Source organism: Triplophysa dalaica, chromosome 24, assembly GCF_015846415.1.
Source record: "Triplophysa dalaica isolate WHDGS20190420 chromosome 24, ASM1584641v1, whole genome shotgun sequence".
NCBI classification, from domain to species: Eukaryota; Metazoa; Chordata; class Actinopteri; order Cypriniformes; family Nemacheilidae; genus Triplophysa; species Triplophysa dalaica.
Genome location: NC_079565.1, coordinates 5346337 through 5369428, shown reverse-complemented (window position 1 = coordinate 5369428; position 23092 = coordinate 5346337). Strand labels below are relative to the sequence as shown.

At 38.6% G+C, this 23092-nt stretch overlaps 2 protein-coding genes across 3 annotated transcripts in view; one reads left to right on the top strand and one right to left on the bottom strand.

Annotated features, from left to right (window-relative positions):
* znrf1 (zinc and ring finger 1) overlaps window positions 1-23092 on the bottom strand; it is a 30882-nt gene that overhangs the window by 2400 nt on the left and 5390 nt on the right. Inside the window, exons 2-5 of one of the 2 annotated variants that reach the window (XM_056739956.1) lie at window positions 18166-19086; window positions 5882-5977; window positions 1002-1107; window positions 107-196 (exon numbers count right to left, since the gene is read on the bottom strand). In XM_056739956.1, the coding sequence (XP_056595934.1) occupies window positions 139-196; window positions 1002-1107; window positions 5882-5977; window positions 18166-18553 (648 nt within the window). In that variant the 5' untranslated portion in view covers window positions 18554-19086 and the 3' untranslated portion in view covers window positions 107-138. Of the gene's footprint in view, window positions 1-106; window positions 197-1001; window positions 1108-5881; window positions 5978-18165; window positions 19240-23092 lie in introns of those variants that run through there. The other variant, XM_056739955.1, reaches the window with a different exon arrangement.
* On the top strand, window positions 20505-23016 carry gins3 (GINS complex subunit 3). Its single transcript, XM_056739957.1, has 3 exons — window positions 20505-20886; window positions 21042-21275; window positions 22599-23016. Exons 1-3 carry the CDS (start codon window positions 20716-20718, stop codon window positions 22827-22829), a joined length of 636 nt encoding a protein of 211 aa, XP_056595935.1. The 5' UTR covers window positions 20505-20715; the 3' UTR covers window positions 22830-23016.

Sequence of the window (23092 nt, the reverse complement as noted above, 5' to 3'; positions counted from 1 at the left end):
TTTATTATGGTTATTAATGATTTTTTGTTTATTTGTTTGTTAGGCATATGCTTGTGTACAGGTGAATGTCTATGTGTTATACGTAATTGTTTGTATGTGTGTTTACCTTTTCTCAGTGGTAGCAGAAGTAGATGACGGTCAGTCTGAGGGATGTTCAGGGCAGGAGCGATTAATCTCAAACCAGGAGTCTATACAGCTAATGAAAAGAAGAATATTTGTTTTCATTTTAATGTCAGTTGTCTCTCAAAAAGACGAACCTCTTTATAGAAAAATGTTAAAAATATTATCACATGACATGTGAAATGAATTTCTAGCATAATTTGTCCGAAAGAAAAAGCAAATCACAACATGTGTACTCGTTTAGTAATCTGGGGCAGCATTCTAGGCCAATCAGATTTTACGGTAGGTGGAGCTATCCCAAGCGACAGAAGCTAGTCGACTGACAAAACGTCTTGTTGCCTGTCACGGCTGCAGCTGGGTTAGACAAACGTTCAGAATTACATGGAAGAGATGACGCCTTTTTACGTTACGCCCGGTTAGAACGCAATGCGTGACTAAGACATGAGCAATTAGTTTGATCGTGCTTCAACATATTAAATGTCAGAATACAAAGCCAGTTTTTCAATCGAAAGTGTCTGTGGTTTGATGTAAATCTTTATGCTCATCACCCTCATCAGTTTATTTCGTCGGCAGAACACAAAAGAAGATATTTTGAAGAATGTTGGTAACCAAACAACACCGGTCCCAATTGACTTCCACCGTATGGACACAAAACCACTGCAACATTTCTCCAAATATCTTCTGTTCTGTCCCACGGAAGAAATAGTTTTGAATAACATGAGGGTGTGATGACAGGGTGTTTTTTGGGTGAACTATCCCTCATTAACATTATCTCTGGCAAATTAAAAGCGTTATTTGGTTAATGGTGTTGGCTCAACATGAACATATTTTAATACGAATTCCTCAATTATAAAATAAACATTTGATTCGATGGTGCTCACCTTTTGTGATAAATACAGAGGCACGGGAGTCTAGCAATGGTGTCGCCTTGTTGTAGTTCCTCAAGACATATTACACACTCTCCCGCATCTCTTGACAATACATCATCTGCAATAAACACACACACATTTTCACACTCGTATCGACCGCGAAACATATTCAGCTTCATGCATCATCACTCAGTTATGTAACTAGCTGCTGTCAATCATTTAACAATTTAATGGAATGTATTATGTGATGATATGCTGAATGATTCATCAGATTAATTGCATACGCTGAGAACAAAGTTGTCGAAACAATTGAAATATATTATATTAAATTAATTGAATATACAATACATTGGCTTTAGAAGTCAATTTATTGTTTGTTTTATTTACGAATCATTAATAACCCGATCCCAGACCTACAGTGTCCTTTTTGCACTTCGGTTTAAATAAAATGCGTCACCCTTTGCTGTTTGACATGGCTCCTATCTTTATTCGCAGGTCTATAGTATGTTTCAAACTAAACTATTTATGCAGTCTCTCTCATTCATTACATATTCAAAGCCTATATTAAAACCTCAAGGCTGCTTGTCACAATACATTTGTCTATAATATTCATATGTACATCTGCAATACCGACATGTCACAACCTATTTCTGTTGTCTGGATGAGATGCTTGCCATTGCAGATTTAAAGAGATAGTTTACCCCAAAATGAAAACGATTTAATCATTGAAATGCCCTCATGTCATTCCAAACCTGCATGACTTTCTTTCTTCTGCAGAACACATAAGAAGATATTTTGAAGAACGCTGGGAACCAATGAACACAAAACCACTCAGACATTGATTTCTCAAAATAACTTTCGTGTTCCACAGAAGCAGATAAGTCATACAGGTTTTGAAGGAGATGATGGTGAAAGAATGATGACAGATGTTGTTTTATTTTTCGGTGAATCATCCCTTTAAACAGTGTTTTGGAATTGGACGTCTTGTTTGCCAGCAGGGGGCAGAAGTTAGTGAATGATGCAAATAGTCTTCTTTCTCTGTTTCACACTCATATAAGACACTTAGTTCATTAAAATTAAGAGTGGTTAAAGATAGTTGATAAAGATGGTTACTCGTACTGGGATGTGTGTTATTGTACACAGACTAGGTGGAGGTGTGAACTCATCGTCTGATAACAGCTTAAGGGAAACAACTAGCATGATCAGACTTGCATAAAAATACCAGCGTAATGACTCAAACACATACACACACATAGATCTGAGAAGCTTTATAAGTGAGAATGCATTTTTCGCAATAAAGATGATTGAGCATTTCATTAGCAGTACAAAAGGTCATGGGTTTGAACCCTACATACACGCATACTGATAAAAAGCTAGATTGAATGCACAAGATGCTTTGGATAAAAGCAAATGCATAAAGGCAAAATGTAAATGACCGTCCCAACCTCATTCTTTTACACAAACCTATTCGATTTCAAGCATTACGTGATACGGTCCATTAATGACCCTACAGACCAATGCAAATTTCAGTGTCTGTTTATATAGTGTATTTTTTATTATTTTAACATTATAAAGTAAATGTACAATTTGATTTAAAATTAATTAAAATAAATGTAGAAGTAAAGCCAAACCTACACACAAACTAACGGCCTCTCCAACTGCACGTTTAAGTTTCCATTAAATGTTCTTTGTGGGGCATTCACAGGAAATGTGCCAGAAAGTGAAGCTCACATCCTCTTCTGTAATGTGTGCAGCTTCCCCTGGAAACACCTGTACATTACTGTGTGTTTTTGTGTCTAAAGGTGAGCAGTGTGATACAGAAGATACTGACAGAAGGTTAGAGAATCATGAAAGGATAAAAGAGTTTGTGCAAACGCAGAATCCTGATTGAGGGTTAACCCACTTTCCCAGAATGCTTCAGGATATGTGTCAACTTACTGAAGTGCAAAAATGCCTAAAAGATGTGTCACAAATTTGTTCGTCTTCCTGCAATTTTGTAAAATCAACTAGTATTTATTATTACTATTATTATTTATTTGCATTTATGCGTCAATATTAGTTTTTAAAGAGTTTATCGAAGAGTTTTCGATACAAAATGTTTTTTTTTTCTGGTGCATTTTAAGTAATATCAATCAAACTGCAGTTGTTTTGATTAAGTAATAATAATTTAAATAATAAAAACATGATCAGAATAAAAACTGTGCTATCTGCTTTTGCAAATAAAAATTGTATTTATTTATTTATCTATATATTTGTTTTATATTACACTGTGTATCAGAGAAATCTGTAAATACATGTATATGTTTTTATATGATATATTTTTTTACATTTATTTGAATTTTATAAAATTGTATTTATATTATATTGTAGGCCTACATAAACAATAATAATAAAAAAATATATGATTAATAATATGACATTTATATTTTTTGTTTTATTATTTAATTTAATATTCATATTTTTTAGCAGAAAATGCACAAAAACAATAGTAAAATAATTAATTAAACGGCAGATTATTTTCATGATACTTGGAAACTGCTGTGGGAACAACATGGTGAATTCCATGCAAGATGATCCACAGTGTATGTAGAAAGAAATAGTGCATTCTAATAAAAACATAAAACTTCATTATTTACAGTATATTATATTGCGTTTCTGTCAATAGATCCTCCAGAAATGAAACACTGGACCTTTAAATTAAATAATGTCAAACTGAAATTTACTGCGAATCGAACCAGGTTTAGCTTTTTCGAATTAGGGTGAGTTAAGGAGAAACTTTTAAAACTTTTTACATACCTGCTTTATTTTAAACAAAATTAGCAGCTTGCGTCTTAAACTTTTGTCAGATTAACAGCAGCTGCAGCGCTTGCGGGCAATAAAATGTGCTATAAATGCCTTTGTTACTACATTTAGCAGGAAATTGTAACTAACATCAATCTGGCAACCCAGAGGATTTGTAAATCGGCAGAAGAGAGCATTTGTAATTCAGCAAAACCTGGATGGGCCCAAGTTTGCATGGTGCACCGACCTTGTTTAAATGGAGGGCGAAGACAAAGGAAGAGATAGATTGCTGTTTTAAGAGAATGTGATGGAAGGAAAGAGAATGACATGGGGTAGAAAGCAAGAAGAGAGAGGAAGGGAACAATGAACTGAGGACAGACGGCAAACATATGCTTCAAATACAAATCAGCTTAGCTGAGGCGACACAAACAGGCCCCAGTATTCAACCCCCTTGAAAATATCCTCGTGCCGCTGTGATTTTCCAGACGCCGGCCCCGACAAACATCCCTGGACAACAACAGAGAAGTTGGCCATCCCGCACTTGAGCCTCTTATCCTCTTATGGCCTGTGACTTCAACAGCTAAGAGGAGTTATGCTGGTTTACAGAAATGGACAGGTGTGTTTGTGTGTGTGTGATAAATTGCCAGCTTGGCCTTTTCGGAGGTGACTAGAGTTACTGGTTGAGAGCCACTCGATAACCATACATGTTTGTCAGGGCCTTTTCAGTACAGCCCTAGAAATGGTAAGATTATTACTCTGATAGCAGTTTTGTATGTGCATGTGTACTGTATATCGTCCTCTGAGATGGCCCATGCGAGCTGACCAGTGTATCTGTTCCAATCCAGGACTATGCATGATGATATTTTAATACCTGCTGTTATATTTAGCTCTCAGATAGGGAGGGGGTGGATAAGAGAGAGAAACAGGAGATAGAATGTTAGAGGCCAGAATCACACTTCTGCTACACAATTTATTTTCAATGCCAGAGGGAAATTTTATTCAAGATGAGCTAAATATATGTTCATATTTAACATATAGTTACCTAACATTGAAAAAAAGAAAGCTTAATACATTTATTGAATTACTTACTACTCTATAAATTGTTTTACTGCAGCATATTTATTGCTAATGTGTACACTACAAAGTGAACACGCAATCTTATGCATCTTGCATCTTATACTTTTGTATTATCATCTTTTCTAAATGTACATGTTTGTTTGTTAGTGTCAGTATGCCTGAATCAATACAAACTGGGTGGATAAGAGTTCAACACAAGTGGACGGCTGGTGGGCACAAACCGGAGTGTGAAAAGGCCAGCAGAGTTTACGTACTGCTTTCACACAGTGAATTTTTACAGTGAGCAGATCTGCTGACGTGTGGCGGTCACTAGTCTCGGCTCACAATGGGACAAAGTGCATTGTGGGAAATAAGATTAGCTGCAGTGTGTTCTGGTGTTTCAGCTGGCCCACAAACAAGAGCGAAAATAAATAAAACACAGATATACTGATGTAAAATGACGTATACTATGAAATAGGATGTTGGTCATCCATTATTCTCAGTATCATTTTGATTTCCTTTAAGTATGTGCGTGTCACCGCGGGTCACCTTTAACTCAAGCAGAGTTCGACAGCTGTCTTTCAGTCAGGTATCTGTCATTCAGCCATAAGCACCAGACCTCTATCCACCACAGCTGTCACAGGCAGACTTATGCAACTGACATGTGTGCTGTCTTCCCGTGAAACTCCACACGACTGGCCGATCGAAAAGTTCAGTGGTTTCTTAATTTCAATTTAAAATTAGTTTTTAATGTTCGAAAGCTTGTTGCTGTGCATTTACAGTACGTTATCCCTCTCTTTTATATTAGTATTAATAAATAAACAGAAATGATGTATTGACTTAGGTTGAAATGATTCGATTATGTGAGAAGCGAAGGACATCGGAGTGGAAAACTTGTTGTCAGGACAACGGTGAAATATATGAAATAGCCAAATATTTTGCTTTGGGATAACTGATGAAATGATCCAACAATTTCCCCAAAAGTGCCATCCTAAATTATCCGGCTACACATTAACTGTAATAAAATGGGTGGGACGTGTGAAGGCACGGCTTACCGTTGTAGGAGAGGCGTGGCTTGCTCAGACACATAATGAAGTGAACCTCCATCTCATTGGATGCCACTGATTTGGAGCATACAGGACACTTAAATCCTGCAAGGAAAGAGAAAACTTTCAGAGCCCACTCACACGCGGCATAAACAGTGATGTATCCCACAATCCTTTGCATTATAATGCGTTCCCATTGTTAATACACTCATGCGACAAACTGAAATGCGTTTATTTTAACTCACATAATACTGGACACTATTCAGCATTATTTTTAATAACAATAAACAGACTTTTGAATAACATAATTCACAAGCGATATGAAAACTTGCCACATCAGCAGGGCTATATAGTAGAAATCAGGTTGGTGATGTTGGAGACTTCAGAAGGTGCAGGTGTGGTTGTGAAAAATGACATTAGGCCTTGCCTAGCAGAGAAGGAACCCTGACAAATTATAGTTCTGCACAGCTCCTGGGTGGATGCGACGGCTTTTGCATTTTCAGAAAGTTTAGAAACAAGTATCGTTATTGAAAAGGGAGCTGTTTTGCAATCGACCGGAGGGTATATTTCCAGACACTATAAACATATGGAAAAAACCTGTCTCCATCCAGACAAGCTTTGTGTCTGTGATGCGGAACCCTGGTTTGGAGGGGGATTGTAAAACTAATTAACAGCGTTTCCGAAGCAGATTTACACAGTTTCGGTGCTTGATGATAATTGTTTAGGGGGAAGGCAGGTGGTTTGCCCTGTGGGAGCTGCCTGAAACATAAGTTACATAAGCTTGTTAATTAACATTTTTGTCTTGAAATTAAATCAACTAAAGCAAAGAATTCAAACATGTCATTATTTATTTATCCTCAAGAGATTCCTAACCTTGTAATATGTGGGTAGTTGACATATATACTGTATGTGTCGTATAGCCTGACAGCAAAAATGTAGAAAATAAACTATTTATAATATATTATTTAATATTTTTAATATTCACATAACATAACATAAGAGGGATTTATCTTTATTGTTAGTTTTTTTTCTAAATTACCTATGTATATATGAAGAGCTCTTTTCCAAAACGCATTAAAAGGCAAATTAAAAAAATGAGTTTGTAATGCCATTTTGCTGTGTACTAAACCTATTCACTGCTCCATCAATGTTTCATGCCAAATCGCTATATTTCCTTGTTTAAAATCTTCTTCAAGATGCAGTTTCTTTCTAAAACGCTATAAGTGTCGAACCTGTTTTTAGCCTAATTGCGATATGTCCTCTCGACCAATCAGAATTCGCTTGTTAGTGGTATTTGTATGCGTGCTATTTTTAAATTATTTGTCGTATGTTGTGAAAAATATTGAAACATGAAATTGAAAATATTTATTTTATTTTACTCTTTAGTTTGTTAATATTTATTTTATTTGGCTGTTATTTATTTCATGCATTTGCATTTATTTGATTTATATTAATTTATAGCATGAGTCCCTGATGTCATATGTTTCATGTTCTCTTGTTTGTTACACACACAGTATATATAGTATATAAATCAATACAAAATTTGTACACTAACAACAAATGTCATAAAAGAATCAGTTACAGAAAGTGGGTTTATCCATGCTAATGAACCAAGGCGTCCAAGCCAGACAAAAGAGAAAGAATGAGACGAAGAATAATAGACCAACAAACCATAGAATGCAAAATCAACAAAACAAACAAAACAAATCAAGGTACAAAGACAGTCCCATCTGTCAATATATCCCGGGTTCGATATTCTCCGCCCCTTTTTTCATTGTGCTGCGTTCACTTAGCGCACAGCCCAACCTCTACAACACCCTAGGAACCCATGATGATGCCTGACCCACTTTTCTTTAGGCTGCTATTTTGAGGCGTTCCTTGGGGACAGATGGAAAGAAAGAGAGAGGGCGAGAAAAGGAAAGAGGACCCAAAGTGGAAAATGGAGGTGTGGAAATCTCTGACAGGGATGTCCCGTCTTTTAAGAGGTGTGATTCACTGAAACAAAGCTATAGTAAAGAGGGCCGATAGGGTTCCATCTGTCAGCACGCAGTACTAGAGTCACACATGCTAGATAGGCCAACTGTCTCCACTACCACGAGTATCACATGGGACCAAAATATCAACACGAGCTTAGCACAGCAACAAACAGACGGGAGATGTGTATGCCAGCCCGTGCACAATGACAATGAGATAATCTGATCAGGTTTAAACGTATTTGTAAATGACCTCCGCTGACCTCATCTCAGCAGTTTACAGCATCATCTTCTAGCAAGAACTACTGCATTTCTTCAAGTATTTGTTTTACATGCGTTCGTGAACTGTAGTCCATAACCTCAAGGTCATGGGTTTGATTCCATTCCCAGGAAATGCATAAGGTGATCAAATGAATGCCGTGTAAGTTGTACATTTTCATAAGATACGCAATACATTTTATCGTTTTACTTTATGCTTGAGATTTTGAAATGAGCTGTTAAAGCGATAGTTCACCCAATAAAAGTTTTGTCATCATTTTTGCACCCTCATACCATTCAAAACTTGTTTATTGTTCAGTATAATGAAGTTGAACAGAAAAGGAGATATTTCGAGAAATGTTTGGTCGCGCATCCATACAATGGAAGTCAATGGGGTCCAATGGAGTTCGGTTTTCAACGTTCTACAAAATATCTTCTTTTGCGTCAGGGAGATGAAAGAAAGCAATAAAGGTCTGGAATTAAGGACTGACTCTACCTAAAACGTTTTTTTTGTAATAAAGGACCAAAAATTCTGTTCTTAGCTGACCACGTCAATGCTACCATAACAGTGTGCCTTTAGAAAGTTTGACAGCCATGGTCTTCCTTCTCATTTTGTGTAAAAAGAAAAGCAACAGAATCTGAGAACTTTTATTTTTGGCTGAACTATCCCTTTAATATAGAGTTCAGATAACAGCCAGCATGCCGTGAACCTACAGGGTTGGGGCTCTGATGAGGGGAAGAGTCCAGAACGGAGGGCTTGGACCCTCGATCTGTGAAATCCTGAGGGCTTCTGGGAAGACCAGATGCTTGCTCTCACAGTGCGTGGTTTAATTAGACCCTCTATTGGTCGTAATGAGCTCTGGCTCGGACCACCACTGTAATGCGAGATTGAGTGTTTTGAATTGTGTATTTCGATGGTCAAGAGGGGACAGCTAATGGCCAATAGAAGATTTAACTTAAATGAAACTATGATTGCACTCTTAAAAGGTATTAAAAAGGGTGATGATAAGGAGAACCTGTTAAGGTTGCATTAAACTATGACAGGTTATCTTAACAGTTCTTTAAGCATGGGAGTACTTAGCCCAGATGCAAAGCAGTGCATCTCCTTAACCATGATAAAATCACTGCAACCCACAGCCTCAATGTGCTTATTGTTTTAATACTAATAATACTTATAATAGTATATATTTTAAACCATTTATAACGTACACAAACACAAATATCAGATCTTACACTATACCCTATGCTGTTTATGGTTGACTAGCAACATGACGCATAAAAGGGAGAAGTTACCTTTCTAAATTTACATTTATTCACCCCCATGTCAATAACAATTCCTTAATGTGAAGCACAAAAGAATATATTTGTCCCTACAATAGAAGTCAAAAGGGGCCGATGTTGTTCGATTACCAGCATTCTTCAAAATATCTTCTTTTGTATTGTGCGGAAAAAAGGTAAACGTTTGAAATGTCACGAGCATGAGTGAATGATTAATACTTTTCATTTTTCACGGATAACATCAATATATGACAACACAACCCTACCTAACTCTGAAGAAAATTCTAAATCTAAAGTGATTCAAGGAACCACCCATTAAACTTCATTTTAAAGCCAAAAACACATATTACTTTCAATTATAAATCCTCTGGGTCTATAAACCTTCACGAGCCATACCTCAGCAAACACTTAAAGACTTTCTCACGGTTTCGCGGGTCTTGTATAGTCAGATTTGTTCACCGAAACGTCAAAAGGCCCTTCACATTGTCAGATGAAAATAATAATTAAAATCCATGTAATTCAGCTTCAATCCGCATTAGTTCCACATCGTAAAAACAATCAAGGCTTGTGACTCAGAAAGCATCTGAGTGTCTCTGCACAGATGTGTAATAGAGCCATCACACTCGGCATCGGTTAAAGTGTCCCTCAGCTCTCCATCTCCGAGCTGACGTCTTCCTCGAGCAGAGCCGACTGCTCCTTCTGATCACCATGCATTTTTGATGAAAGCCCCACATAAAGTTCCTGCTCCATTGCTCAGGATTGAAGATGAACAAGACAAAGACGCTCGTACCAGGCCTGCTATTAAAATCCCCACAACTCACCAAGAGTGCACTGTGCTACATTCCGATATCTCTTTGAAATGATAAACTTGGGGCCTTATTCAGCAAATAAAGTACAAGCATGCAAAATGTACAGATCACAACTGAAATTACAAAAATAATTATGCTCCAGAAATATAACAGCATTGCTTTAATTGCTTTAACCAAGCAGAATATTTTGAGTTGCAAAGCATTGTGGGATACAGTTTTCCATAAAGTTTGCTCATCATAAGGGGGTATGTACAATCAGTCACCCATAATAACAAAAACCTATATGTCGAAACCAGACTCGAAGCGGTTTGGGTAGTTTTGGCCAATCGGAATCGAGAATTCCACTGAGCCATGCAATAATGTGTCTTATATGACTGCCTCCTCCATGTCAACCCTGAAGGAAAGTATTGATCCGTGTCTCCCACAGAGAAACCTGAAAGGATCAGTGTTTCCTAAACAGCATTCAAACAAAACGATTGATTAGAAAGAAGGAGGTTAAAGACAGCATGATTATGTAAAGGACTCCAGAAGTTCCTAAACCTAGTGGGCTTGTTTGGTGCCCATTGCCTACATTGACAGCTGTCTTGTGATGGACCCTCATGTGGACAGTAACTGTGGACGAGCAAACTCGATAAACTACAATAAAACTGGCATAAATAAACAGGTTTTTTCAAAAAATGCTATAAAATATCCTATTATATGGACACGTTTCAATTGAAATTCTTCTTTTATTTTGGATTTTGATATATCGCAATGCATTCTTGGATTGAGTTGGGAAGTAGTTAAAATTATGCAGCAAAAAATGCTGCCTCTGTAGGTTGCTCGCGAGTTTATGGCACAGAATTACATCACAGACCTGCATCAGAGTGGACCCAACAGCTGAAAACTTAAAAAATACAGATTCTGTGAGCTACAGTCTATAGTCTGAATACTAGATGGCATTGAGTATGAAATTCAATCACGACGCAGCTATTTTATGATCCTTATGAAACTGTGTCGTGCTTTGACATGAAACTGTTGTCAATTTGTCATGATGTTTCAAACAAAAGTGATTACGTTAAGGATGGCCACTTGGAACGAGACAGACAAAGAGGCTACAGGCAGGAAACACTGGATGACTCAGCCCAAAACCACACACTAAAACAGGTCAAGCCATTAAAGGGTGTAAAGCGCTGCAAGACGCACTAGAAACCACAAGTGCGTGGACAACTGTGACTACCTGCGACCATTCATTGGTGACAACAGGCCAGAGTTTACGAAGCCATTTCTATAACTGCATGCAGTAGGCTACCTTCGATTTCACTCCCCAGCTTTTTTATAACAAAATATCTGCATTCATTGATCCGGGGCCATAACTGTTAACCACCTACAGTATTTATAACTGAAGTCCGACGCGCAAGACCTCTGTTTACAGTGCTGAAGAGTAACTAAATTAACATTAGCTACAAATGCTAGCAACACTATTAGCTTGAAGGCTTTTCCAGTTGCAAGCTACATTCCCCCTTAACTAGCAGTGTGGCTATTATATACCAGCTGTTTCCAAACGGGGGGCCCCAAGATGGATCCAGGGGGAATTTTATGATTTTATTTTATATAGATTTTATGCTATTTAACATCAGAAAATAAGACCACCAACCAAAGAATTGATGTTCCAGCATTGTATAACTGAATATGTTTTTGGTTTAATTAAAATTCTTAGTTTAAGATTACAAGTGTTTATTTGGGGGTCACAAAGTGATGGCCTTACAACATAAACGTTTGAGAAGCACTATTTCACAAGTTGAAAACACTGGTCCAGAAGCAGTTCCTGTTTGAGTAATTATTGATCTAATATTATAATTTTTTAGAAATTGAATATATTATAAAGATATTTCTTTACCAATTTGATTCGGTAATACATTTTTTCATTTTGTTTGAACGTTTGTGTAGCGTTAAAAAACAGAAACAAGTTCTTCTGGACCAGCATTGTTTACGACTTCTGAAGTGGTCTACATTTATCTATTTTCCCCAAATCAATTTAACAACAGAGAAAATGAGTCTTTATTTGTAGACTCACACCTCATAGGTAGCATTTTAGTGAATCAGTTAATTTCCAATAAGTATGTATTAATCAGATAAGATGACACGCTGTGACTTTATTTGCTAGTTGTATTCATTGTAAAATATTAACATAATTTAGATGTTTCATGCTGTACATATGCTATAAGTGCACAATTAAACAATATTAAGATGTCTGCCAAAGATCTGGAAAACATCTGCTGTGTAAAAAAATCTGACAAACATCTTACAAAAGGCAGTTTTACAAACATTTTTAATCATAAACATCTTCTAGACGTCTCTATGACATCTGACAGGAAACCACTTAGAGATGTGTGGCGGATGAGCAAACAATTTAAAAATGTCTTGCAGATATAAATGCAGGCATCAAATAGACGTCTCTCAGATGTATGCGTGCTATCAGGGTATCATCTGACTTTTGTTAAAATAGCTTTAATGTACTGTGGTAGTTAGCTAATTTTCAATAGCAAAACTATTACATAATGATCTTGTAGCTTAGCTGGCTAGAGTAACAACGTAGTTTATTGCCATTCAAATTCTTAACATTCTGCTGAATATTAAACAGTACTAAATTCTCAAAGCCTAACATTCATTTCAGTTCATTAAAGGACGCCACAACAGATTAAAATCTGCGGCAATACAACAACAACGTCACAGGTTACATTTACATGTGTACAAATTACACAATGAAAAAAGCATCAATAAACGGAGGCCATAGAGGTTAATACCCACAGAAAACATCATCAATAGATTTCTCTCTGACCAACGGATATTTAGTAATTCACCCAAACAATATTAGTCTGACAATAAATATAATTATGATGCCCATATCAGTACAAGTGGTTGGCATGGTGTAAATGAAACAACAGAAGATGTATTTATAAATAGCCATATGAGGTAACGTTTCCAGTGAGATTTACAAGCATAAGATGTCGCTAGCTTGAATTATTTACAAATACGTGTGTCTTGAAGTAACCATTAGTGGTCAACCAATATATATGTCAAACATAAAAATGCATTCATGGAAATGCATATACTCTACTATGGAAGGTTATGGAAGGTGCAAATTCAATTAATCTGACATGAAATGTTTAATTTGACTAGTTTATAAAATCCTCTCCTTGACCTCTCCCTTTTTCACGAATGATGTCTATCTTAAAACTGACTGCTCTGTCATCAATGGTAACCTTGTTTGGTTAGTCTGATACTCTTAAATAAATATAATGAACGGGGAAGGAAGATGTAACAGCGAGACGACGATGTAAACATGGTGACACACCACTGGAAAAGAGATAGAGACAGAGTGAGAGGAAGAAAACAGCATGACAGCTTCCTTCAAACAGTGTTTATCAGAAGAGTATTCCTGCATTACCATGATGCCTCTCAATGAGCGGTTCGGCTCAGATTCAAGGGCAGAAGAGTGAAGGGCATTCCCTGTCACTATTTATGAGCCGCTATATAAGCTCATTCAGCGCAAGTGTGTTTGTGTGCACGCCTCCATATTACAATGTGGTGGTATCAATTTTATGCATTTGTGCTATAGAGTAGTCCCAGAGGAACATTTTCTTGTCTAGGTGTTGTTCTTACAACGTCAATCTTAAAAAATGCATTTTTTTGTTTCTTAAAAGGAATGGAAAGGAAACAAATAAGAGTTGTTGAAATATATGAAACACAACTAAGTATATTGTATGGTATATGTATTATAAAACAATCAATATTATCCCAGTTTGAGAGATCAGTAAGATTTCTCCTGACATAAAATTGAATAGTTTACCCAAAAAACTAAAACAATCTCTCATAATTCACCTTCATGCCATCCAGCTGTTTATGACTTAAGTTAAACACAAACTTATACTTTTATATTAAATGCTGTTGTATTATCTTCCTATATGGGGGTCCACATGGCAAAAAGAACATATATTGATGAATATTATTTGTTATTGTTTTCTCTCACAAATGTTTGGTTTAGCTTCCGAAGACATTTATGAACCCACTGGAGTTATTTCGATTAATTTACTGATGGATGAATGTGCTTTCTTGAGCTTTGCCATATAGCTCTATATATGTGCCAGCATTTTAATATGAAATTATTAATCTCCAACGAAAATCATATACATCTTGGATGATATGATATGAGTCATATTTGGGAGAACTGTTTCATTAAGAGGAGATACATTTGGTATTATATTGATAAATAATATGAAATATTATGGACTTTTATTAAAAGAAAAATCTGAGAAGCACAAGATTCAAGCAACCGTGTAATTTCTTCTCACTGGCAAAAACAACATATCTTAAAAAGATATAATTTTCCTTTCTTTCAGGTGACATAAGGTGGTCAATGGCCAAAGATAAACAGGCTTTGCAGTACATAAGATAGTAGTTCAATAAGAGCAAACGCAAGGTGCAAATGAGGTCAAAACGGTCTGACATCAGCCAATGAATCTCTGTCAACCATCATATAATGCTTCAAAAATAATACAAATTAGCTCAATGCAGATACGGCTTCATTTGAATGCAAAAGTGTAGAGATATAAGCGCTCCCGGGTGAGGACTGTGTATATATCATCACGAAGACAGAAAGCAACAAAAACAAATCAATATTGCATGCTGTTTTCGCTGTAAAAATCACCGTCTGCAAGGATTCATACTGTGTCTAAACAGCCCTTCACTGCCATCGCTGGATATCTGAATCGGTGCCTCTGACGGCTTTGAATGGAACGTCCAGGATGCCCGTACATGGGCTTACATGTGCCCATGTTCAGATGACATCAGAACGAACTCTCTTCAACTACTTTCAACTTATTACCTTCAGTCAGAAAAGAACAGCTGTTTCCATGGCAACAGCGGAACGAGCGGGAGGTAATGACATGGAGACGGAGTGTCTGTGTTTATGTGTGTGTTTTGGTGTCTATATGTGCGTGTACGTTAGGGGTGGGCAACAGACGCAGACATACTGTTTTTCCACAAAAGTTCTTGTTTTGTTTAGCCACTAGTGCGAATGATCCCGCAACAACAGGCTAGTAAGAACTACTTCTCACAATAAGAAGCGAAGCTCGGGGCCGCTGTCAAACAATGTCGGTCCCTGGGGCGATACGAGCCGCCCTTGTGTTTTTCACAGGTTTATCTTTAGCTAGTCTCCGCTGCATAATGACGAGGTTTGGTCGCCGCTCCATGGAAACAGTTGTCATGGCCTCTCGCCGTCTGCAAGGTGCTGCTAATTGACCAGCTGTTTGCACAAGCGGCTCCTACATCATTGAAGGGCCCCGTCGGTTGTCAACTGCAGGGGCCGCAAGATGCGAAACACAGGAAGTGCGAGTGACGGAGCGAGGGGAACTCTCTTTCTTGCTCGCTGTCCCTCCCTCTGGGTCTTGATGAAATGAGTGCGTGTTGTGGGGGTGGCAGGCTCGTTGAAGCTGCATGCAGAACTGCAGCATGAGAAACAGTGGTGCCGAGCGACAAGGTTGTCACAGCAACAGTCGACCTCTTTCAACTTTGCAATGTGTGTGTGTGCATGACTGTGTTTTGGACTTTGTGTTTTTATGTGTCAGAAGATGCTAGTGCGTGTGTGCATCTGTGTCTTTGCATAAATGTATAACACCCTGAGCTGAGAGAGACAGAGAGACAGAGAGAGAGAGAAAGAGAGAGAGAAACCATCGAGAGAAAGAAAAAGCAGAAATAATTTCGAGAGTGACCTATATTCTTGAATCCTTCTGCCAGACAGATCAGCACAGATGTTTCACAATCCAAACATTCCTAAACGACTTTTCACCAAAACTAATACAGTAACACTCTGTTCTGATGGCAATTAAATAGACAGAATAACAGAAGAAGATATTTCGAAGAACGTTGGCAACCAAACAACACTGACCCCCATTAACTTCCATTGTATGGACATATTACCAATGTGACATTCCTCAAAATATCGTCTTTCGTATTGCACAGAAGAGTCATTTACAGATTTTGAATCACATGAGAGTGAATAGATATCATTTCATAAGCTAGAGTCACAAGGATTTCAAAGATCAGCTTGAATATCAGTGTTTTAAACAAAATATATTTACTTATAAACTTATACTTTGGTAGTATTATGGACCACTAAAGTTGAGTTTTAATGTCCTTTTTCGATCATTTAAAAGCCTGTTTGTTGTAACTGGACTGAAAATTCAACCAAGCTAAAATAAATGACACGAGGTTTAGTTAATGATTACAAAAATTGCCTTTTTGGGTAAACGGATCCTTTACTGTAAAAGTGCCATCATAGGCTTGGTGATATCACCTTGGTAACAAATATATGTGGTGGATCCTTTAAAAGCAGTGAAGGCAAGTGAATGATTACCGAGTTTTCTAATGGGTGACCAATAATAATTAAACAGAGGACTTTTAGCCGAGCGACTACTTCGCTTTTAATCTGATTGTGTGCAGCAAACAGGTGAGTGACCGCCTCAATGAATCGACCAGCGCTTGACATTCCAACTCAATTGTAACCTGAATGGTCTTTGGAAACAAGCAAACCTAACACTCTCTGACAATGCACAATGGGATTTATACTTGACCTGAGCAACTTCTCAAATGTCAATGAGTTGACAAAAGCGTTGCTGATGTAAAATCGTAAATGAACAATAGGACTTTTTCAATAGACTGTCTCCGTGTCCCCAAAAATGGTCATTTTAAAGCAGCTATTGCAAATATCATGGATGAATTCAAGTGAGACAAATGAATGAAGCAAGCAGACTCGCTGTTCTCGAAAATATGTTGCTAGCAGGCCAGCCACTCGTATAAGCAGTACTTCTGTTTCCCTATGGTGAGAATAAACACAAGTAACATGTAAGACACTGATTGAATCCAGACTCATTCATGCTGTGTGGAGCCTTTAGCGGTTTTATAGCTCCAGATACATAAACTAATAGATTAATATCAAATCAATACGATTCAAATTTGTCATGGAAATCTTGAAAACTAATCCGTTAAAGGTGATCATGTGCAGTTGTTACCTCAAACACTACCATTGATGATTACTGTACGTTCATTGTATTTCACTGCCAGTTTAAGCCATCAAAACAAGTTTTCAGTGAAACCAGTTTAAAGCAAATTATAATGTCAGGAGGCCGATCCCGTACTGCTGTGAGAAGACAAGATTCACATTTATGCGTGTGGGTATGTTTAAGTCAATGTTCCAAATTTCATTTATTGTTTGACCTAAGAGAAATATTTTCAAACACAGAGGAACAGGCAGTGCGGTTCCTAGAACAGACCCCCTTTGAACCCCGGGCCCCACCCTTTAGAAATGCACCTGACCTCTCCTGTGTTCAGTGACATTCATTAACTCACAGTTGCACCCCTGGCAACCTGCGTGTGATCTCTGCTTAGAGCCAAAACACGCACCTCATGACATTCAGAGCTGAACGCACATTAACATGAGCCGCGTTCCCCCACAACCAGTGAAGCCTCATTTGGTGTCAGTGAAATAACCTTTAAGGGGAAAACGGAGTCAAATTGTTTACATCTGTCGCGTATTCCTCGTGAGAACACATTTGGGGTTTGCTTAACGAGCACCGAGGGACCAAGGAGTCAGAGCGCTGCGGCTCGGGCCTTAACAAGCTCAGTTGTTGAGACATATTGAGGTTTGAGCTAAGCGGATGACAATCATAGAGTCCCCCTCCCTCGGCAATCAAATAGGCAACATGGCTAATCGTCGTCAACGCGCGCCGGACCCAGACGCGACGCGTCCAGTGGTCAGACAGGTCTCGTGCGTAATCTCCCTACCGCGGGCGCGCACGCACGCAGAGCCTGTAAAGTTCAACGGGCGCAACCGGAGCAGCATCGTGCCCTGGAGTCATATTCCGTACTACATGTGGCATCGACGTAGTTTGGTGTCCCCGCGCCCTGTTTATGCGGAGTTTCGGTTATCACTTACCACTGTGAGCGCTAAACCACCGGGGCGCGATGTGCAGGGGTAAAGTGTCTGCCAACGACGCGCGGGGTCCCAGGTAAAGCATACCGTCCGTGTGGTGCCCGCCGCCCGGTTCCTGGAATCCGTTCCCGTTATGGGCCGAATCTGAGCCCGAACCCCCTCCGGCTCTGTCCGAGTCTGTTCCTCTAGGGGTGTAAAAGCCGAAGGGCACAGTGGCGCTGTGATCTATGCCCATCCCCGCCACAGAGCTCACCGAGCGGCTGCGCAGTCCCATCGTGCCACCTGGCCGGTAGTGCCCGAAGTGGGCCGAGGGTGGCACCGCACTGTCATCTGTCGATACGCCGGGAAAAGCTCCCCGGGGCCGCCCCGCCGTACTCTGCTTGCCCCCCATCCAAAAGTATCCGATAAAATGGGTGGGGGTGTCGCGGGAAGGCTGTCACGGATACGCTTGTCTGCGGCGCTTTTCGTGCCTCCTTCAAACAAGCAACCAAAACAAGCGCTAAAATCCGAGGTTGTCAAGTCTGACTACAACAGCTGTGTCTCGCAGACGCAACAGCCCATTTTCCTGGTCGAATCATGGACCTTCGGTCTTAATCCCTGTAACTCGCAAAATATGACGATGAAGCCAAAGGCACGGTGTCGCGTATTTCAATCAAGCAAAAAACGCAACACGTTCTAACCAAGTGACAGGACTGCCTGCCCAAAATCCGAGACAAGCGCAACAACAGACCCGCAGTACTTTGAATGCGAAATCTCTCTCTTACTAAAAGAGTAATGACTCAATATATATCTGCCATGATGTGCGTCCACTGTGTAGCCTGCGTCCAGGTCCAGTTGTCCTCCCTCCGTCTGCCTGGAGATTCGGGTCAATGTGTGCCGCTCCCCTGCAAGCGCAGATCCGTCCGTGCGCTCACTCACCCGCCGCTGCTGGGAGACAATAGAGGCGTTTACTGCGCATACGCGGATTAACAGTAGCGAGCTGTGCAGAGGTGCTGTTAACGCTTACACGGATTTACAATTTCAATCAATCATTAAGAAGGATCGTTTTGGTTCTTTTGCGGACAAGAGATGCATTGAAATGCGTCGCCTGCAACAACTGCGCAGTCATATGAATATGGTGTTAAAAGGGGACAGGATGTGACCCAGTAACGTTGCCATAACTTAGTTAACGCAGAGGCGGCAGGCGTGATTTCATTTACGCCTCGTGTTTTTATTTTGAACGTTTTCTATTCAGTTGTAGCCGTAATAAATGCTCGAATTACTTTCAAGAGGGAAAAGAGAGTCTTTCATCTTTATAATGGGGGCAAACATGTCAGTGTATTAGGGCAACAAGCCACGCAATTCCAGGGGGATTTGACAGTTATTGACAGGATGAACTTGAAACTCTCTCTCTTCCTCCCTCTGTCTCTGTACTGTGAGCTATATATTACATGTACAGTTTATAGATTAGATATATATATTTGTTAGAAAGTTTATTTTACAATATTATGACCCAATTATCAATGTGGCAAACAATATACAGTAAACAACCCGTATTTAAAAGTAACAAAGCTTACAAAATAAATGATTAAAAATACTCTGCATATGACTGCACCTGCTGCTGTTGCAAAACATAATGACATGCATATTAAAATATAGAGCACAAAGTGTGTAAGAGTCTAGAAAGAAACAACAAATGTACTGTAATGAAACTTTTAAACATTCATGACATGCTGTTACATTCCATGGAAGACATCATCTTTTTTGGCAAAAAAAGAGCCCACACACATGCTTTGCAGGGCCTCGCCATCAGTAACGGCTAAAATAGTCTATTTCTTTCACTGCGCAAATATCTATAAAGAATCATCTATGAGGCAATCTGTACACTATAAAAAATATATACACTAAAGTTTCTGTATAATGGCTCTACTTGTGTTTGTAAAATACCCAGAGCTCCAAATTCATTGAGCTCAGTCAATAAAGATCCTTCTAATTATGATTTAGTGAGTTACAAACATGACAACACTACCACCACATATTAAACCATACTGTTTAATGACAAGTAAACTATTGCACTTTTTTACAGGAGACCATTCATAAATGCAATTTTAATCCAAACAGTAGTTTAGACTCGAAAATGAAGATGTGGCGACATCTGTTGGCGTACTTAATAAACGCACATATCGGATATATTAAAACCCCAAACTAATCACAAATACACCCAACCAAGCACGATGGATGCTACTTAAAGAACAACAAGGACTACAAATTATTATAAAATTATAAAAGAAAATTATTATTACCGTTCTTCCTGGTTTCTTTCGAAAGTACTTTAGCAAATGAAAAAATAACAAGTCCATTAAAGCACTATCTGTTCTGTCTCATAGAAGACGTGTATTTTCTTTAAACAGAAGACACTACAATGTAGATTTGAGAACGCGGCATCCACAGTACGTCATCCGTTATCGACTGATCACGCCTGCTCGTGCTCGATTGCTTCTCATTTGAAGTTACGCGCCAAAGCCTGTCGCTTTGACAATAAGCTTATTTGTTTTGACAAGTTCACTTTGCCTGATGGATACGCAGTCGTACATGCCTGTACCTCCGGGTATCGGAATGGAGGAGAACTATTTTTCTCTGGATGATATTTTGTTGTCTCACGAGAGACTTCCGTGCAAGACAGAGTGCGCGTTTCCGCGGCTCGGGTTCCTCGAGAAGTCCAGCGATACTCGGGACATACCGGAGGTATACAAACCCCCGAACATCACCATATACTGTACAGAGCCGTCAGATTGTGATATACGTGAATGTTACTTATTTTGTTTATAACAGTATGAAGCAAATAAGATATACTATGTAACATTAGAGATGTTGTTTATGCTAGTTTTGTGTCATCGCAGGGCAGTAAGATGGAGATGTCCCTGTGGTTGGCCAAAGGTCTATATGAGAAGAAGAGAAGAGTACTTTCTGTAGAGATGCCCAAGGTCTATCGTGAGGGCTGGAGGACCGTGTTTGGTGCAGATCCCACAGTGGTGGATCTTCACAAAATGGGGCCCTATTACTACGGCTTGGGTTCCCAGATGTTGCATTTCGACAGTCCTGAAAACCCAGAAATTGCCCAAATCGTTCTCCAGGTGAGTGGGTCCAAATGAATTATTTAACACAATTTGAATTTAGAAGAGGATGCAAATGCACAATAACAAGACTTATGTCGACAATAGAAAAAGTCACAGAAATTGTAATGGATTTAATGGGTTATAATGGGAAGTGTTTTGCTTCCCACTCCCGGCTTCCAAAAATTGTTGAACACAAAATAAGATATTATGAATATTTGTGTAATTAAACAGTTCTGGGACACTACTTTGGTAACGTTAGTCAACGGCAGTGTTGGGTAAGTTACTCTGAAAATGTAATTAATTACTAGTTACTCATTACATATTCAATAGTGTAATTAGATTACTGTCCAAATTTCTCTGTCCAAAAAGTATTTAGTTACTCATTACTATTTACTATCTATATCCTACATCAACCTCGAATAGTTAAGTGATTCAAGAATATACATGAAACGGCTTATTTGATTCATTCAAATAATATTATGAACTGACCAAAGTATTACAAATGTGAGAATTATACATTAAAGCACAGATTTTAAAGTAAGACTTTGAATTTTGAAGTCAATTACGCTATTGCACACGCATATATTTAACAAAGTATTTAGTTTAATTACATCAAAAGTAACTGTATTTAAATAACAGAAAACATGAGTAATCATTTACTTTACTTTTTTAAGGGAAAAAGTAGCTAGTAACTAGTAACTAGTTACACCCAACACTGGTCAACGGTGGCCATGAACTGTTTGGTTACTAGCATGCCTCTAAATGTAGTTCTCTGTGTTCATCAGAACATAGATATTTATACACATTTGGAACAACTCGAGGGTTAAGTAAACCCCCTGTTTCTCTAAACAGGTCTAGCTTTTGTTGAAACCAGTAACTTTGTGTTGGCGCCTAATGTATTATGGCTCCTGTATGACATATCGCTTGTTGCTCCCTAACTCTTTGTAAGTCGCTTTGGATAAAAGCGTCTGCAAAATGTAAATGTAAACAATGACAGAATTTGTATTTTTGGGTGAGTATAAAAAACTGATTTATTTAAAAAAAATAAAACTGTTTCCTAATTCCACCACAAGAGGGAGCAGCATGTTCACAGTCATGTCTGTAAAGACCAGTTGCTGGGCAGACTGCTGGAATCTCACATCAAATTGAAATTAAACGTCTATTGTTTTGTAAAAATCAGTGTTTTGTTAAATGAAAGCAGACGTGATGGTTGTTGAAATATTCGATGAGCTTTTAGGAAGCAAGTTGGCTTAAACTCCCTGTTTTGTTGTGGGGTGCCGTTTCATACGTTATAATTGCTCCGTTATATTAACCGTATAACGTCGCCATATTTCTCACCAGACTTTTATTGGCCGTTTCCGCCGGACCATGGACTCGTCCCAGAATGCCTACAATGAAGACACGTCGGCGCTGGTGGAGCGTTTGGACTGCTTGGAGAGGAGCTTGTTTAAGGCAGGACAGAGTGGACTCAATGGTTTCCAGCAGTGGGAAAAAGGCCGGTCCTCTCACCTAACTGCCTCTAGTTTAGTTATCAACTACAGAAAGAGAAAAATCACAGATCTGCAGGCCTAAGAAATGGTCTTAGGCAGCAGATCCATATGAAGGACTAGGACTAAGAGTGGTTTGCGGTTGGTATTTGGAGCTTCTTGTAAGTATGTGGGAAATGAACGTTTTAATTTTTACTGTAATGTAAATTGCTTTGTGAACACAATTTAAATTTGTTATCAATAAATCAGATTATTCTGTTGTTTTCTTTCTATTAATGGAGCGGGTGTTACCTAATAGAACTGGGAGCCTGCGTAATTGAAAATGATGTGTTGGGCTTTGCTTTCTGA

Bases quoted from the DNA above. Each gene is read 5' to 3' on its own strand.
- gins3 (XM_056739957.1), top strand. From the start codon at position 20,716: ATGGATACGCAGTCGTACATGCCTGTACCTCCGGGTATCGGAATGGAG. The intron at 20,887-21,041 runs GTATACAAACCC...GTGTCATCGCAG, and splicing joins ATACTCGGGACATACCGGAG to GGCAGTAAGATGGAGATGTC. The intron at 21,276-22,598 runs GTGAGTGGGTCC...ATTTCTCACCAG, and splicing joins TTGCCCAAATCGTTCTCCAG to ACTTTTATTGGCCGTTTCCG.